Genomic DNA, 19,715 nt, shown 5'->3' with positions numbered 1-19,715 from the left:
CTGGTAAGGAGAGCTCTTTCCTCATTCAGGCCATTCTACTTTACGGCCTCAGTAAATAAGCCAAGCGCTGCATTCCCATAATAAGACGCTCCACCAGTCATGAAATACCAGAAATCAGGCCTGCTGCCATTGACACCTCATTGAGGTCCTTTGATGCTCTGAATCTCTGGCCTTAAAAATTGTTATGCATTAGTAGAAGTCGGTGGAGTCTTTTTTTTTTTTCCCAAGCTGGCGTCCCTGTCTCTCTGGAGCAAAACAATAGAGGCCTCTGCCTAAAGGCTGCGAGAGGGGAGTAGAATGTTTAAAACATAACCCAGGGCAATGAATCTGCTAGGAAATAAAATCCATACACTATAGAAGAGTAAATCCAAGCTGAGCGCCATGCCAGTCAGGAGAAAAGCAAAGAAAAAGTAACAAAAAAAAAAAAGAAAGTCTTTCATCTACTTACATTATCTATTGTGGAGATGAAGAGCAGGATAGCCGAGACTATATGGAAAAGGAGGATGAACGCTAGCACCACCAACATTCTAATAAAACGGCTTTCCGTCTAGACACCTACAGGAGCTGCAAGAGAAAAGAGAACATAGGTTCACAAGTTAGAGCAGTGAATTTCAACCAGTGTGCCTTGGCACAGTGGTGTGCCATAAGAGCTACCCAGGTGTGCCATGGAAATAATAGTTTAGCGCACCTGGGTCTGAACATGAGAGGGGGCAAGCTCCTCAGGAGCTCGAGACCTGTCTGAAGAGGACAGGACTACCTGGAAACGTTGGCATATAAGCAACTCCACAATCGCTATGTTGAAGATACAGCATTTAGAGTAAGCACCCTGAGCATTAGAAAGGCGCTATATACATAAAATGTATTACAATTATTTTTTTTATTATTATTATTATTATTAGAATGCTTTGGACTCATCTCCTAGCTGCTACAGTCCATTTGCTTGGATTTGCTGCTGCCAGTAAGTCTCACAGGGCCGGTGGATTGTGGGTATAGGAGATGCCACCAAAGTGCTCACTAGGTGCCCTGACCGTGAAAGTTGATCTCAGAGCAGCGTTTTACCGGCTTCACCAATAGTCCTCCCTCTCCTATCTGAGGTATAATGTGTTTGTGGTTAGAAGAACGGTGGTGTGTCTTGGGATGTTGTTAATAACAGTAAGTGTGCCACCACTGAACAAAGGTTGGGAAAGACTGATTTGCAGCCTCAAGTCACTTGAGAAGAATGAAATCTGAATGGCCGTGCTTTCCTTCCACACCCCAAGAATGTCTGTTTTGTTCATTGGTGTCACTAATTTGGTCCTATAGAATTATAGGTGTTTGCTCAAGGTGGACCAGCATCATGGTTGCCACCATATGTGTACTGCTGCAAAGGATATGCCCTGGCTTCCCATATCTGGCTTTCAAATTGGATGGATGGATTACACAAAGCATTTATAATATTTATAGTGCCGCAAGATTCCGAGTTCTGGGTGTTGCTTGCACATTCACCACTATGTCTCCATGAGTTTTTCTACCCACATTGCAAAATCGTTCCCATGTCAACATGGATGTGTGCGTGAGGTTGCTCTGCAATGAACGAGGATGTGATGTACACACAACAGATGGAAGATGCTGCTCACTTAAGCCTATGCATGATTATCACTTGAATGCGTCTGTCCTTTCTGGATGAGATATTGAGACAGCTTAGCTATTAGATAAACAAACTGACTTGATGGACTGAATGGTCGCCCCTCGGTTGTCAAATTTCTTTATGTTCTTATATTCCCAAACCCATGCTGACCCGTTTGACAGGCATGACTGGACCTGACCTGCAAACAGTTAGGTGCACGTCATACTACACGACTACAAATCAAAGGGCACGACTCTGTGATTGCCTTTCCAGGACAGTTTCATATCTCCAAACCCATCTTGAACCACTTCACAGACATTAATGGCTGGATGTGGCCTTGAAAAGGCAGGTGCATCCATCCATCCATCCACTTTCTGAGTTCCCCTTATATATCATGGATGGACAGAGCTTAGCATCCACCATCAGGTACAAGGCAGGAGCCAACACTGGATGAGATGCCAGTCCACATGAAAGCACTCAAACGGTGGGCCATTTGGGGTCTCCTTAGAGGACATGGTCCAGGTCAAGGTCATAAGTGGTCAAGACAGACTGCAAGGTGGGAACCAGTCCTCAATGGGATACTAGTCCAAAGTTATGTTACGCTCACAACACCCAAACCATATGGTGCCACCTTAACCTCGCCGATTAACCTGTTCACATTTGTGAGTACCCAGAGTAAAACTTTCACATCATCCTGCCTCACAGGATGTATCTTGATGTCCCCCCAGTCTCCTGGATCAGGCCTACCTGACCAACAGATGGCAGTTTGAGAGGTTTAAGGGACTCTTTATCAGAGATGGTGGTGTGTCTCCTATCCTGATTACCTTCTACGCAATAGACTTCCAGTATGATGCCAGCTCCTGCCATCTACAAACGTTTTCAGACAATTCCACCATCATAGATTACATTGACAATGGAGACAAGTCGGAGTACAAGAAGCAGGAGGTGGACTTTGTCTTATGGTGTAGGAAGAGCTACATGTAACTCAACATCAACAAGGCAACAGAGTTGGCGGTGGACCTTGAGTATGACAAGGAGCTCCTGAAACCAGGTGAAGAAAGTGGAGTTGCAGCAGAGCTACGGGTACCTGGGGGGACCATAAGAACAGCAAACTGAACTGGTTTGACAACACAATGGCCCTGTATGAGAAGGACCAGAGCAGAATGTCCTTCCTGAGGGGGCTCAGGTCTTGTGATGTGTGCAGCAAACTGATGGAAATGTTCTACCAGTCAATAACCAATCTCATACCAAATGGCATATTAACAGAGCGTGATGCATTACAATACCACATAAATTACAAAATACATTCCAATAGATGGTGCACTGCAAAAATGAATGCTGAGTCCTATGTTGATTACTTACTGTAGATTGCAACCTGTCTTGATGGGGAGCACAGTTAGTTTAACAATAATTTAACAAAAAATACAAACATTTTATATACTGCAAGCATACGACTGGATGACACAGTGCGTAAGTAAAGTGAGATTTTTTTTAGATGTTTGTGTTGTATGTTGTTGTTCAGTGTTGGTCTCCCATTCTGTCAAAATTTGTTGTCTCTGTGCCTGCCGCGTTTGACACACTTCAAGACTTGTAGGGTTTTGTTGGCCTTCAAGGTAATGCCCTCTAATGGTTTACGTCATACTTAACCAACAGAACCATGCTGGTTAACGCTGAAGATGAGTACTCATCTACGGAGACTCTTTATTATGACGTCCCCTTGGTTCAGTTTTGGGGCCCACAATCTTTACACTGCAACTGCTCCCATTAGAGGACATCATTTGTAAATATAAAGTCTCCTTTCACTTTTACGCTGATGTTTTTCAGCTTTATCTACCCATAAAGTTTACTTTTTCTGTACTTAAGGACTGCTTGGAAGAGATAAAAACATGAATGGCCAATAATCTACAGTTAAAGGAGACTGTCGTAGGTGGTCCTAAGGGATAACTCAACTTTTCTTCCTTTGATTTTGCTCAGTTCTCACCATTTGTAAATCCAGATGCTAGGAATTAGAGGGTCGTTTTTAACGGTGCCCTCAGATTTGATAAGCTAATCAGCTCTTTGGTGAAGGCCAGCTTCTTAAAGCTCAGGATGATCTCTAAAATGAAGTCGTTCCTTCATTTTAATTTTTTGAAGATGGTGATCCACACCTTTGTAACCACACAATTAAATTAGTTGTAACTCAATGTGTGCTGATTTAAGTCAGCCTTCTTTAGCGAGTTAGTTACTGGTCCAGAATGCTGCAGCTCAACTGCTCATGGTAATAAGAAAAAAAAACAAAAGTCCACAAATCACCAGTTCTGCCTTCTCTTCATTGGCTTCCTATGTATTATAGGGTTCAGTTTAAGGTCTTAATGTTTGCTTTTAATGCACATCCTCTTACATTTCTGATCTTATCACACCTTAGGGGGCACTGTGGTCATCTAACCAACAACTGCTTGTGGTTTCACACTGCAGACTGAAGTCAATTATGACACCCGAGTTATGGCCTTGGACATCCGAGTGGTTTCATCTCCTGAGGAGTTTAAAGCTCAAATGAAAACTCATCCTATTTTTATTATTTATTCTTAAACTAGCTGTGTAAGTCCTTGCTGTAAAAAGCCTGGGCTCCTAGAAACTATTGAAATCGTCAGAAAAAAAATTGAAATGCAGAGATGTGAAGTAATTGAAAGGACTACTCTCGGCAAGGGATGAGGGTCTATGTCTGATGTTGTCCCACTGGCTCAGTTAAGTCGGCACTCTTGATATGATTTTCATTGTCTCTGCAGGCTTTACATCAGATGTCATAAACCTTAAAAAAAGTTCATGGTAAATGACATTTCATATAAAAAAACCCTTGTCACAATCTTTAACCAACTTGCCCTGAATTGAGGATTCTTCTACTTTTACTTTGACACTTTTCATTTGTCTCACTATGCAGAACACCACATATAACTGACCATGCCCAAAAACTGGTTCTGGCAAATAAATTCCACCGCAATCCAATGTTTGACCTTGCGACATATTAATATTTATTGTAAAGGCTGGGTTTACGGGAAACTGTCGCCGTTTCAATCTGAAGGGCAATCCAGTTTCAGATGGACACTGTATCACCTTCAGCTGATCGAGTAAGAACTTCCGCTTGAATTACATGTTGTTTCAAATCTTTAAACAACCAAGAGAGTTCCTTTACACAGTCCACACTTTGTATTTAGTTTTCGAAGAAGTATGATAATACATCCTGCTTTCAATGCAAGACTATGATTTGGTATTCCAGATGGTATAATGCTGTTCAAAAACTCTACAGGAAAGTTGTGTCTTTCCTGGTCGTCATCAGTTACAATGGAGTCATCACTTAGAGAAGTAACATACTCACCATCAATGATGTCAATCACTTGATTGTTAAGTCGTTCAGCGACATCATTTTTTGGGCACAGAATGGCTCGCTTGGCAAAGGACTGTGCCATGTCCTTAGAGATTCTGTCTCAAAATATTTCATTAACAATGCAACCACGGCATATCATCGATTCTGGCACTTCAATCAATCAATCAATCGCATTGCTTTTGTATCAGTGGCTAACCGAGTGTCTCTGCCCTCGGTGGTTTCATTTTGCCAATGTGCTCGCCTCACTTGTGTATCAGCATCTAAGCGAGTTTCTCTCTCCTCTGCATTTTCATTTTGTCGATGTGCTCGCCTCACTTGTGTATCAGCGTCTAAGCAAGTTTCTCTCTCCTAGGCAGTTTCGTTTTGCCGATGTGCTTGCCTCACTTGTGTATTAGTGGCTAAGCGAGTTTTTCTGTCCTCGATGGTTTCATTTAGCCAATGTGCTCGCCTCAGCGTCTAAGTGAGTTTCTCTCTCTTCGACGGTTTCGTTTAGCCGATGTGCTCGCCTCACTTGTGTATCAGCGTCTAAGCAAGTTTCTCTCTCCTTTCGGCCAATGTGCTTCACTTGTGTATCCGATGTGCTTGCCCTCGGCAGTTTCGTTTGCCGATGTGCTTAGTTGTGTATTAGTGTCGAAGTGAGTTTTTCTGTCCTCGATGGTTTCATTTAGCCGATGTGCTCGCCTCGCTTGTGTATTAGTGGCTCAGCTCTCTTCGACGGTTTCGTTTAGCCGATGTGTTTGCCTCACTTGTGTATCAGTGTCTAAGTGAGTTTCTCTGTCCTCGGCGGTTTCATTTTGCCAACGTGCTCGCCTTGCTTGAGTATCAGCGGCTAAGTGAGTATCTCTCTCCTCAGAGGCTTTGTTTTGCCTATGTGCTCGCCTCACTTGTGTATTAGTGGCTAAGCAAGTTTCTCTTTCCTTGATGGCTTCACTTTGGCGACGGAGTCGCATTCTTTCAGATTCATGCTGTAGCTTTGCACTTCTTTCATCTTCCAACTCGTTAACTTGGGACCGCCTTGGTATGATTTAAATCTAATAGAAGATAACGGAGCCACCCGGGCCATACAGACAGACACATTCACTTCCACGCGTAGATGTTTATATATAAGATATTATCGCTTATGCTGCTGCTGGTGCAGTTTTATTATATTATATTGTATTGCTTAATAAAGTTTATTTACCTTGTGTGCTGTTGGTATTTTATTTTAATTTCTGGTGTGTTCTGTTTTCTGGTGTGTTCTGTAGAGCAGTTTTAAATGTTCTATATAAATAACATTTTCCTTACTTACGCTCAGTGAGTAAATTATTAGGACCACCTGTACATCTGCCTATCCATGCAATTCTCTAATCAGCCAATCATGTGGCAGCAGCAAAATTAATTGTGATGGATTGCTGGGGTCCTTTCCTGGCTGGAAGGCCAATATACTGGAAGGACCGGGGGAGTGCTAAATGACAGCAGTGCCTCAAATTCCCACAGGGCTCCATGGGAGTTAGAGTTTGGCACAGGCCTGTTGGGGTCCGTGGGGGCCACCATACCTGGGAGTACTTCCAGATAATGCTTATGGGCCACATGAAGTGCTCTGAGGTGCAGCATAAAAGGGACCACCTCACTTTTACTCAGGGAGCCAGAGGGACAAAACTTACTGGAGGAGTAGATGTGGAAGGAAAAAGACAGAAAGAGAAGAGACAAGAGACAAAGTGCTGTTTTATTGTCACTTACTGTATACCGTACTGTGCAGGTGGGAAAACGTTGCCTTGGGAAACGTTTCCCACATCCAATTTAAACGTGTGTTGTGCTGAACTTGTACCTTGTGTCTATTGTGTCAGGTGTATGGGGAGCTGGTGCAACCCCTGGTGGCCACAGTATCAAATCATACAGATACAGGCCAGGAGTTTCAGTTAATTTTCACATCAAACACCATGTAATCTCATGGTTATTGGTGCCAGACCGGCTGATTTAAGTATCTGTGTAACTGCTGGGATTTTCACTCACAACAGTCCCCAAAGTTTACTTAGAATGGTGCGAAAAACCAAAAAAGTGAGCGGCAGTTCTGTGGACAGAAACACCTTGGTGATGAAAGACATCAGAGGAGAATGGCCAGATTGGTTCAAGCTGAAAGGCTCCAGTAACTCAGATAGCCACCCGGCACAACTGTGGTGTGCAGAAAAGCATCTCTGAATGAACAAGTCAAGTCTTGAGGCGGATGGGTTAAAACAGCAGAAGACCACTTCGGGTTCCACTCTTGTCAGTCAAGAAAAGAAATCTGAGGCTGCATGGTCACCAAAACTGGAATAAGACTGGAAAAGTGTAGCCTGTGTGGATGAATCTCGATTTCTGATGAGGCACACAGCATGAATCCAACCTGCCTTGTGTCAACAGTCCACACTTGTGCTAGTGGTGGGTGCAGAGATGTGGGGAATGTTTTCTTGGCATGCTTTAGGCCTGTTAATTCCAATCAATCACTGCTTGTATGCCTCTGTCTATTTCAGTATTATTGCTAACCATTTACATTCCTTCATGGCCACAGTTTGCTCATCTTCTAATGGCTGCTTCTAGCATGATAATTCACCATGTCACAAAGTAAAAGTCGTCTCAAACTGCTGTCATGAACATGACAATGAGTTCAGCGTTCTGCAGTGGCCTTCCCAGTCTCTTGATCGGAATGCAATAGAAGAGCTTTGGCAAAGCCTGAGACAACCCAGGGTTACTCAACGGAGAGCTGATCAGACTTTTAATAATGCAGAGTACAGACACCGGGTCGTTTATTTCTCACTCTTGATCTCAGCGCAAGATTCGATCAAATAATTTCAACTTACAGATACTCCAGCGTTTCATTGAGGGGTTTGGGATGGGTTTGTTGGGTTTTGGTAAAAAAAAAGCACCTTTGCCATCGTGGGACCCCTGGGTATGCCCTGGTGGTAGATATGCTTCTGACCTTTGGAATATGATAGGAGTGGAGTTTGAAAGTGCAGCTGACAAATCTGCAGTAACTGTGTGATGCCATCATGTCAACATGGACCAGGATCCCAAAGGAATAATTCCACCATCTTGTGGAATCCATCCATGAAGAATTGAGGTTGTTTTGAGATCCAAAGGGAAGCCCTGCCCTGTATCAGTAAAGTGGTCCTAAGAGTTTGCACACATGAAAACATCCATCCATTATCCAACCCGCTATATCCTAACACAGGGTCACGGGGGTCTGCTGGAGCCAATCCTAGCCAACACAGGGTGCAAGGCAGGAACAAATCTCCTGGCAGGGTGCCAGCCCACCGCAGGGCACACACACACACCAAGCACACATTAGGCACAATTTAGGATCGCCAATGCGCCTAACCTGCATGTGTTTGGACTCTGGAGCACCCGGAGGAAACCTACGCAGACACGGGGAGAACATGTAAACTCCACCCAGGAAGGACCAGGAAAATGAACCCAGGTCTCCTTACTGAGAGACAGCAGGGGTAACTCTGTGCCACCTTGCTGCCCTACATGAAAACATGACATCAAATTTTTTCTCAGCCATCACTGTAAAGAACATGGCGCAAATAACATATAAAAAAGAAAGAAAAAGAAAAGACATTTTTGGGTGGAGTATTCTTTTAAGGGCTGCAGGTCGGATGTAACACAGGAACCAACGCAGTACAGGATGCCACTTTATTTCAGGGAATTAACCAACAAAAATATAAGTGGATTATAATGAAACACACACACATTGAAAAGTGTTTTTCTTTGAAGCTGTTACCACCGAGGCTCTGTCACAGAAACTACTGAATGAGTAAATCGGACTTGAGCTTCAACAGACGGGCTTGGCCAAGGTGTTCCGTTGACCCCGCCCCCCGCACTCCCCCCCCAGCCTATCAGACTAACAAAGAATCTGGCCATCTTCCAAAAAAACATTTTGCATTTCAAGAGGGGGTGGGATAGGATGGTGGTGTTGGGGAGGGGGAGGGGGGAGGTGTAAGCAGCCATGCCCTAAAGGCTTCACTGGAAAAATAATACTTCATTGTTAAAGAACACAGCCAGGTCATTGTCTGGCGTGACATTTTCTCAGCTGCCACAGAGTGAAATGCTGGCACTAACTTTGCTCTACTTTTTTCAGCTGATGGATTCCAGTAGTTGTCCTGTGTCATGATGCCAGCTGGAGAGGTTTGGCTTAGACATGTGCTGGATGGGTCACAGAATGTGCTTCAGATATGGACTAGGGGCTGAAACAAAGCAGTAGAGAACCTTAATGATGGTAAATTTTAAGATGCTCATTTCTTAAAATTGCAATATGAATCTCGCAATGGACAGCGCACATGGACTGGCATCCCAACTTGGATTGGAACAAGGAACCTTACGATAACTGGGGGAGATGAGCATAGATAAAAGATTTTCTTTACCAATACATTAGGTGGCAGCAACTCCTTGGGTTAGCATCCCCACATGGACACCTGCAGTGCCTGCTGGAACCTGTAGTCCCATGAAGTAGCCCTGTTGGGTTCCATGGGGGCCACCAAGGTTGAGCTGGAGGGATTCACAAACCCGACTTTTTTGGACTTCCAATTGACCTAAAAGTGCTTCCATCAGGCTATGCCCCAGCACCAGAAGACCTCCCAGGTAAAAAAAGCCACTCGACCTCATCCAGGCTAGTTGGAGTTGGATGGAAGAAGGACAAAGCTTGTTTGGAAGGTGTGGAAGAGAAGAAAGAGAAAGAAGAATTGTGTTGCGGTGTATTTATGATACTTTTGAAGTCTCTGTGTAAGGTACTTTTATTATACCAGGACTTGTGTCTGGGGTCTGGGGTTCTGCAGCACCCCCTGGTGGTCACAATCTGTACATGAGCACCTTATACAGAACCTGTCACAATATGGCAAAAGACAAAGTGCCATCAATTGAAACTCTCCTAACAAAATAATCCTCTAAACCACCCCACAAAGTAGTGTTTATTTGTTTGCACTTCTTGCCATGGCTTCAGCCTAATCCTAAAATGAGAGTAATCAATGATAATAATTAAATACATTTATATAGCAATTATGTTGCTACTCAAAGCGCTTTACACAGACACTTCAACCAGCACTAATGTGAGGCACCTAAATGGATGATGAGACGGCAACCATTATTGCACCAGTAAGCTCACCAGACATTAGCTATTAATAATAATAATAATAATAATCAGGTCTGGTTGGGGAGCATACACTGGTACAGCGAGTTGCTGCACCCACCACATGATGAAACAGGGCTGGTAGTCCCCCCAGATAGACATGTGGTCCAGTCCCACACTCCGGAAATGACCCCCTATCTGCCACAGCCAATTGTTACATGGGCGCCCCCTTGGCCTGGTCCAGCCACTCGAGTCCTCAACAGTGAGGGTCCTATGAGCCGAATCACCCTCAGGGAATTGCGCCACATGGCTGTAGTGCCATAACTGACACTCCCTCACAATGCAGATAATGTGTCTCATTCAGGACTCCACGAGCAACTGCTCATTCGACACAACGTCAAACCTGCGGTACCCAAGGATTCTCTGAAGACACACCGTACTGAAGGAGTCCAGTCTTCATCTCAGGTCACTGGATAGCATCCATGTTTTGCAATCATATAGCAAGACAGGAAGCACCAGGACTCTAAAGACTTGGACCTTCGTTCTTTTGTGAAGATATCAGGAGTGCCACACACCCCATTCCTGCAACTTCTCGGCCCCCCAGTGTTCTTCCAATCCGTCTACTGACATGAATGTCACTAATGAGGTAAGTAAACGTCTCGACGATGTCAACACTCTCTCCAAAGACAGACACACTGCTGATGGCCGTGCCCAAGAGGTCATTAATGGTCTGGATCTTGGTTTTTATCCAGGACATTCGCAAGCACAGACACTCAGACTCCTCGCTCAGTCTCTCGAGAGCCCTGATGAGAGCCTCAATTGACTCCATGAATAATAATAATAATAATAATAATAATAATAATAATAATAATAATAATAATACATTTTACTTCTATAGCACCTTTCCCATGCTCAAGGTGCTTCATAGAGTCTCAGACAGAACAGCAGGGTATACAGTGGCATGTAAAAGTATTTAATCCCCTTGAAGGTCATCCTAATTTACTGCAGGACTAAAGATTTGTCCCCATATTTATTATTTAGTATTTTTTATGTGTACTCTTCTGCTGTAACAATATTTTTTCAAAGTCAAAATAATATTTAACTGAAGAAGAAAAATTCCAAAGTTTGTGTTTGTTTAAGTATTTAAACCTTTGTGTTTTGGAGGCAACAGGTTTACACAAATGACAAATGAATCACAAATGTCACAAAGGTGACAGTCATTTGACATAAACATAAGTAGGTACCACTTGTGAGTCCTATATATCTATCTGGATATACAAAGCCCCCTTTGTAAGGGTCAAAAATGAAGACAAATGAGCACTCAGCTGATGTGAGAAACACAAATGCAGGAAATGACTGCAAAAAAATGTCAAATAGTTTGAATGTCCCGTTGTGCACTGTTGGATCCGTCATCAGACAGTGGAAGGTTCATCACAGCATCAGGACTCTTACCAGAACAGGTCGCCCCTCAAAATTAAACATCAGAGCAAGACGTCAACTGGTCAACGAGGCCACTAAATATCCGACTGTCACTCTCCAAAGTCTGCAATGCCCTTTGGCTGAAACTGGAGAGATGGTCCAGGGGTCCACAATTCCAAGAGCTATCTATAAAACAGGCCTCTATGGGAGGGTAGCAAGAAAGATGCCATTCCTTAAAAAGGTCCACATAAAAGCACGAATGGCATTATCTACAAAGCATGAGAAAGACCCACTTAAGATGTAGGAGAAGGTTTTATGGTCAGATGAGACCAAAATAGATCTTTTTGGCCAGACTTCTTAGAGGTATGTGTGGGGTAAAACTAACATTCTCTGTGCCTCAAGAAACACCATAACTATGATAAAATATGGTGGTGGCAGCATCATGCTATGCGGATGCTTTTCATTCACTGGAACTGGGAATCTTGTCAGAGTTAAAGGGACAATGGATGGACATAAATACCACACAATACTGCAGGAGAACTTGTTTCAGTCTGCTATGAATCTATGGCTCGAGAGAACATTAATCTTTCATCATGACGATGACACTAAGCATAAGGCCAAAGTGACACTGGAATGGCTCAAAAACAGAAAAGTGAATGTTCTGGAATGGCCAAGTCAAAACTTTGATCTTAACCCTATTGAGAATCTGTGGCACTGCTTGAAAAGTGCTGTCCAGAGATGCTGTAAGAGTCATTTGCTAGTTATTTATTTTATATTAAAGGCTTGCCTATATATTAGTGGGTTCACCAACAAAAGCGCAATAGACACATGCGCTCCGACAAAACTGCGACGGACAAATGAGCGGCAACAAACCCGGTAACAGGTTTTCAACAAATGCGCGCCAACAAAATCGCCACAACAAAATCGCGAGAGAGGCCAAGAGAGTGGGACGCCCTTGCTGCAATTCTTCCTACATATGCAGGGCGTGATCTTAAGGGCTATCTGCGTGCCGTGCTGATGGCATGGCGCGTCTCATAATATTGACTTCTAAAATAAGCATTATTATATATGCTTTAAACTAGTAATTCATTATTATATATGCTTTAAACTAGTAATTCATATTTAATGAAACTTTCGTGATTTTGTCGGCGCAATTTTGATGGCGCGTTTTAATCGGCACGCATATGTCTATACCACAAATGTCAGGTCACAGTTTTTGGAAGTCATTATTGTACCTACAGTAGGTCTCAGGGTTTAGGGCGGATATCATAGGAGATGCTCATTCTAAAATATTCTGTCAGGTCACATATTAGTGCATAGTCTATGGGAGGTTCTTATAAACCCCACAAGCTGAATTGAATTGGTATATTCTAACTATTTCTTGTCCCTCTGACATAGATTAGTCTCAGTTAGTGACCTGCCTTATTCTAGGTAAGGCATGGAGAACACACAGTTTCAAACCGTGCCTTAGCGTGCTCAGTTATATGTGCAGAGCTGTAAGTGTAGAACATACTGAATGTGATGTAAAGCATAGTGAAATAATTCATCCTTAAGTATAGAAACAATTGAAGTTTAACAAGAAGAAACATTTTTCCTTTTTTTTGCCTTTTATTCTATGTGTGTAACAACTCATCTCTATTCTTGTGTGGATTGTTCGCTTGAATTTTCATGAAACCTTTTTAAAACAAACCTTTATGGACCGAGAGATTTCTTATGGCATGCATCTGACCCATGCTTGACCCTGCCTTACTTACCAGCAGCTACACATGCCATCCCACCAACCTGGAAGATCTCTAAAAATTCTGCCGAGAAGAATTGGGAAGAATCCCCCCTGAATAATGTGCTAAACTGGGACATACTTAGCTCAAAAAATGAAGGCTGTTATTGCAGCAAAAGAGTCCTCGACAAAGTAATAAATTAGGCAAGCAGCACAGATCGGGCAGTGACTTCTCCACCCAACCTGGCTGCCACAGCTCTGTGATGTCACATCATTCTCAGAGATGATGATGCTTCTGTATTCGAACTCTGATATCACAGCAGCTTCCTTTACAATCTGCAGGCTGTGGATCTCTCACCTTGTCACATATGTTGCTCACATGTCTTCACAAATTATCTTGGGCCTCCTGGGCAAGTGTAAGGTGGAGTATGCTTACAATATTCAAGCATTCAAGTTCTGCCCATGTGCGACAGAAACCAGGCAAGCAGCACAGATTGGGTAGTGACATCCTCATCCAACATGGCTACTATAGCTCTGTTATGTCATTCTGACTTCGCAAAGCATCATGGGGTACTGGAGGAAAACAAGTTCATCTAAGCTGGCCACCCAGCAAATTTAGGGAACAGTTTGGTGGATGAGGTAATTGGCAAACCAGCGAATTTACTGTCATAAACTCTTCAGCAAATTTCGCTGCTCAATTCAGCCTGCGATTATTTGAAAACCTTCAAATCAATATAAGCCTTTGCCAGATAGTTTTTAAATGTTTACACTTTCTGTGCATTCCGGGAAGATGCAATAATAGTAGGCTTGGGTTACATAAACTGGAAAGGACAGACTCATAAGTAGCAGATATCATCATCGGACATCATCGATGCTGGTTATTGTGGATGGTGTTAATAATGATGGATGTTTTATTAATGCAAATGTAAAAGAAACAGAAACCTTGGAGGCGCTTTGGCATATCACATCTCTCAGTTCTGCAGCAACAATCCATGAACCACCAGGCAGTAATAACCTCATTAAACTCTTCGGCAAAGGGTGGAGGACATCATGCATGCTTTTGCAGCAAACCATAACAACGGAGGAACTCTAATAGAAAACATTCAGTCTGCAAAATTCCCTATTAAATGTCTGCTCAATTCTGGGAAATGTCTATTAAGTTTCTAGATTAATAAGTGAATTTATGTGTGTAATGTAAAGTTAGTTTGTACAATAGAACATTAAAATACAAGTCCCTCTGTCTCATCTTGTTAAGCCCTCTCAGAGAATCATTTCCAGCCTTTCTGCATCCTGAGACGTCCCATCAGTGTTGTATAGTTATGTGGTGTTGCATTTCAACTGAGAAATCAGAATTTCCAAGTTCCAAGTAGTACTAGGGTGTTGTACCATGTTAGCCATTATGGATAGCCTTCTTCAGGCAAGAAGGGGCCTGAGTTGTCTCGAAAGCTTGCATATTGTAATCTTTTTAGTTAGCCAATAAAAGGAGTCATATTGCTTGACTTTCAAGTAGGAGGTTTCAACTGGAACGCCTCCCACAAGTCAGATTTCCTATTCGGAAAGTCAAAAGAGCTTAAACAATCCTGATCTCAAAATCCAAGATGGCTGCACTACACACCAACAGAGGTGATCGCTGTATTGTTATACTGTTTATTAGGTCTTCTGTCTATTTGTGTCCCAGTACATCAGTTGTACACACAGTTCTGTCCAACTTCTGTCTGTGGTCATGCTAGACAGAATCCCAAAATACCAGCGTGTAACGCATTGTTCAGCAGTTGTCTGTATTTTCAAAAGAGCAAGCACAACAAAGATTTTCCTTACTGGTTTTCCGAATATTTTACTGGAACGGGCTCAAGTCAGGTCTGACATCCGACTTCGGAGGTAAATAGAACGCAGAATTACTGTACTTGAATATGTTTTGAGAATAGTTCTGCTTTATTTTAGTATCAAATTTTCGGTTTTCACTTTTACTTCACTACTATTTTAAATGCAAATGGCTACTTTTACTGAAATATTAACAAAGGAAAACAAATGGCTACGCAACTATGCACACATTTTACTTAATGATCTATAATACCGACTTCCCCCACTTTAGTAAAATTCACATATTCAAAGAAGCTGGGGTGATTTTCTATGCATTTTCATCTCTATGTAGTCATTCCAAGCACACGCCATGGACTTGGGTTGGACCAGACGTTTGGGACGCACTATCCCAGCCTCCGACATTCTCAGAGCTGGTGCTCCATCTTTGCTCAGACTCTGCCCCCACAGTAACTTACCTTATGATCCGCAGACTGCGACGAGGGGCCATCAGTCTATTACCTTGTCATGTATTCTGCTCATATGTCTTCACACATTATCCTCAGGATCATGGCTCCAAAACAGATCGTGAAACAGTTGGCAAAGCCCAAGAAAAACCGAAATGCCATTCATTTGAATGTGAAAATAGAAGCGATAAATTCTAGGTAAAGTGCTTTAATAAACAATATTCCAAGAAAGGGCGATATCTTATTAGGGTTTGCTTTGATGACGAATGTTTGTTAACTAATTCTGTCAATTTTCATGTAGTTTGGTGTTGTTTGCACAAAAATCGGGTCCTTTTTGGTGGTGTCCTTACTGACAGTGCCAGCGGTCAGCTACTCTGTAGTCCCAGCAGTCAGTGTTCTTCACTCCGCAGTGCCACCAGTACTTCACTACACAGTCCCAGCAGTCAGTGTTCTCCACTCCACAGTGCCACCAGTTTCTCCACTCCACAGTGCCACCAGTACTCCACTCCACAGTGCCAGCAGTCAGTGTTCTCCACTCCACAGTGCCACCAGCTACTCCACTACACAGTGCCAGCAGTCAGTGTGCTCCACTCCATAGTGCCACCAGCTACTCCACTACACAGTGCCAGCAGTCAGCTACTCTACAGTCCCAGCAGTCAGTGTTCTTCACTCCGCAGTGCCACCAGTACTTCACTACACAGTGCCAGCAGTCAGTGTTCTCCACTCCACAGTGCCACCAGTTACTCTACTCCGCAGTGCCACCAGTACTTCACTACACAGTGCCAGCAGTCAGTGTTCTCCACTCCAAAGTGCCAGCAGCTACTCTACTACACAGTGCCAACAGTATTCCACTCCACAGTGCCACCAGCTACTCAACTACACAGTGCCAGCAGTCAGTGTGACAACTGTCAGTGTGGCTTATTTGAATCACATTAATGTAATTCAGTGTTAAAAGTAAGTTCAATTATGATTCCTAACTTGAATTTTTTATTTCCAAATTACTTCACTTAAACCTTTGCACCTTATTTTTTTACTTATGATTTCAGAAACTCAAACACATTTTGGACTTAAATGATATAACAATTAAATGTCAATTTTAATTTTAATAAATTGGTTAATTTTAGTACAAATATATTTATTTCATTAAATTAAAACTTTCCCAGGACGCTCCCACCCTCCATGATTTTTCATCCCTCCAAAGATCGGAGGGAACAGAAAGTGATTGCCATTCTTAGATTGGGGTTTACTGGTTACAATGGAGTCAGTAAGATGTCTGCTTGTGCTGAATGTCACTGCTTCATGTTGCAGTTAAACTCTTAAAAATAAAGGTGCCAAAGTGGTTCTTTAGAGAGATGCCATGGGGAATACTTTTAAAATTGTATTATTTTGTGTGGTTCCTCCTAGAGCCATTGCTTGACTAGTTCATTCTTGGAAGGGTTTGTCGCATATGAAGTTGGTTCTTTGTGCTTTGCAAAACTTCCTTATATGCTGAAAACAACTGAAATCTTTACTGTTTGGTGGGTTATCTAGTAGGACACTAACAGATTAAGAAAATCTGAAGTTAGTGTTATTGTATGCAGGGAGATTTCTTTAAAAATCAGGAACCCATTGGTATTTCACAAATCTATTACCATCTATTCAGGGTTATTTACTGATGGACACCTGTTATGAATCTAAATACATAAAACTTCTTTCTGGAACCTTCATATGGTGGGTCTTTTGGGAACCAATAACAATTCCCCCTATGACATCGATCTCAAGAACCACTCTGGCATCTTGATTTTTAAGAGCGAAACATATTTACTCGACATAAAAAACGATCATCAACAGGAAGATTCCAGAAAGAACCATTATTTGTTTAGCTTTGTAATAGACTCCAAAATGAACCACAAGTAGATGATGGCAGATTTGTAAAATCCCACAGGGTTCCTGAATTTAAAATGACTCGGGCTACATACAATAACAAAAGCTCAGTTCAGGTCTTCCTGATCTTTTAGATTCCTGTCCGTTATCTACTACACATTAAACATGTGTGTTACGGTCACATAAAGAAACCTTTCAAAGTCCAAAGAACCAACTTCATATGACAAGATCCTTTTTGAGAACAAAACAGATCATTTTCAAGAACTACGCAACATAGTACAGAGCCGTTATTTTTAAGAGTGTACACGGCTCATACTTTACTGATTGTAATACGATTCACACGCCAAAAAATAGGAGTCTGAATTACTTTAAGTTTGTAAGAACTTTTTTAACTAGATATTTACAGGTGCCGGTCATAAAATTAGAATATCATGACAAAGTTGATTTATTTCAGTAATTCCATTCAAAAAGTGAAACTTGTATATTAGATTCATTCATTACACACAGACTGATGTATTTCAAATATTTATTTCTTTTAATTTTGATGATTATAACTGACAACTAATGAAAGTCCCAAATTCAGTATCTCAGAAAATTAGAATATTGTGAAAAGGTTCAATATTGAAGACACCTGGTGCCACACTCTAATCAGCTAATTAACTCAAAACACCTGCAAAAGCCTTTAAATGGTCTCTCAGTCTAGTTCTGTAGGCTACACAATCATGGGGAAGACTGCTGACTTGACAGTTGTCCAAAAGACGACCATTGACACCTTGCACAAGGAGGGCAAGACACAAAAGGTCATTGCTAAAGAGGCTGGCTGTTCACAGAGCTCTGTGTCCAAGCACATTAATAGAGAGGAAGGAAGGACAAGATGTGGTAGAAAAAGATGTACAAGCAATAGGGATAACCGCACCCTGGAGAGGATTGTGAAACAAAACTGTGGGGGAGATTCACAAAGAGTGGACTGCAGCTGGAGTCAGTGCTTCAAGAACCACCACGCACAGACGTATGCAAGACATGGGTTTCAGCTGTCGTATTCCTTGTGTCAAGCCACTCTTGAACAAGAGACAGCGTCAGAAGTGTCTCGACTGGACTGCTGCTGAGTGGTCCAAAGTTATGTTCTCTGATGAAAGTAAATTTTGCATTTCCTTTGGAAATCAAGGTCCCAGAGTCTGGAGGAAGAGAGGAGAGGCACAGAATCCACGTTGCTTGAGGTCCAGTGTAAAGTTTCCACAGTCAGTGATGGTTTGGGGTGCCATATCATCTGCTGGTGTTGGTCCATTGTTTTCTGAGGTCCAAGGTCAATGCAGCCATCTACCAGGAAGTTTTAGAGCACTTCATGCTTCCTGCTGCTGACGAACTTTATGGAGATGCAGATTTCATTTTCCAACAGGACCTGGCACCTGCACAAAGTGCCAAAGCTACCAGTACCTGGTTTAAGGACCATGGTATCCCTGTTCTTGATTGGCCAGCAAACTCGCCTGACCTTAACCCCATAGAAAATCTATGGGGTATTGTGAAGAGGAAGATGCAATACGCCAGACCCAACAATTCAGAAGAGCTGAAGGCCACTATCAGAGCAACATGGGCTCTCATAACACCTGAGCAGTGCCACAGACTGATCAACTCCATGCCATGTCGTATTGCTGCAGTAATCCAGGCCGAAGGAGCCCCAACTAAATATTGAGTGCTGTTCATGCTCATACTTTTCATGTTCATACCTTTCAGTTGGCCAACATTTCTAAAAATCCTTTTTTTGCATTGGTCTTAATTGATATTCTAATTTTCTGAGATACTGAATTTGGGACTTTCATTAGTTGTCAGTTATAATCATCAAAATTAAAAGAAATAAACATTTGAAATACATCAGTCTGTGTGTAATGAATGAATCTAATATACAAGTTTCACTTTTTGAATGGAATTACTGAAATAAATCAACTTTGTCATGATATTCTAATTTTATGACCGGCACCTGTACATGTACTTGAATACAGATACTCCAAAGCTGCATCCACACTACTACATTTTCCTTTAAAAACTGCATTTTTAAACTAAAATGATCTTCGTCCACATTAGTATTTTCACATTTTGTATCTTGTCCTACATTAAAATAACCAAAAACGCATGTGACGTTGACATTTGCCTACACTGGGCATGTTAGCACATCGGCAGAAACAGGAAGACAATGTGACCTCATCAATGGAATGGTTACAACACTAGCCATGGGATTTACCAAAAACCTACCGGGTAGTAAATTATTTTCCTTTTGTGCATGTAAAGTATGTAGCTTTCAAACTATACAAAGAACAATTTAGACACTTACTGTACAAGTAAGCAACGCAACAAGGGTCATGGAAAGCAACCCCTCTATGTCTGCCATGTTGAAATATGATTACCTTTCA

At 42.2% G+C, this 19,715-nt stretch overlaps 1 protein-coding gene across 1 annotated transcript in view; it reads right to left on the bottom strand.

Moving 5' to 3' along the window:
- Positions 1 to 19,715, bottom strand: part of emp2 (epithelial membrane protein 2) — an 86,706-nt gene that overhangs the window by 28,962 nt on the left and 38,029 nt on the right. Inside the window, exon 2 of the mRNA XM_039774552.1 lies at positions 449 to 564. Within this exon, the coding sequence (XP_039630486.1) occupies positions 449 to 526 (78 nt within the window). The 5' untranslated portion in view covers positions 527 to 564. The remainder of the gene's footprint in view (positions 1 to 448; positions 565 to 19,715) is intronic.

This window comes from Polypterus senegalus, chromosome 13 (genome assembly GCF_016835505.1).
Source record: "Polypterus senegalus isolate Bchr_013 chromosome 13, ASM1683550v1, whole genome shotgun sequence".
Lineage (NCBI taxonomy): Eukaryota > Metazoa > Chordata > Cladistia > Polypteriformes > Polypteridae > Polypterus > Polypterus senegalus.
This window is presented reverse-complemented; position numbering and strand designations above follow the sequence as displayed.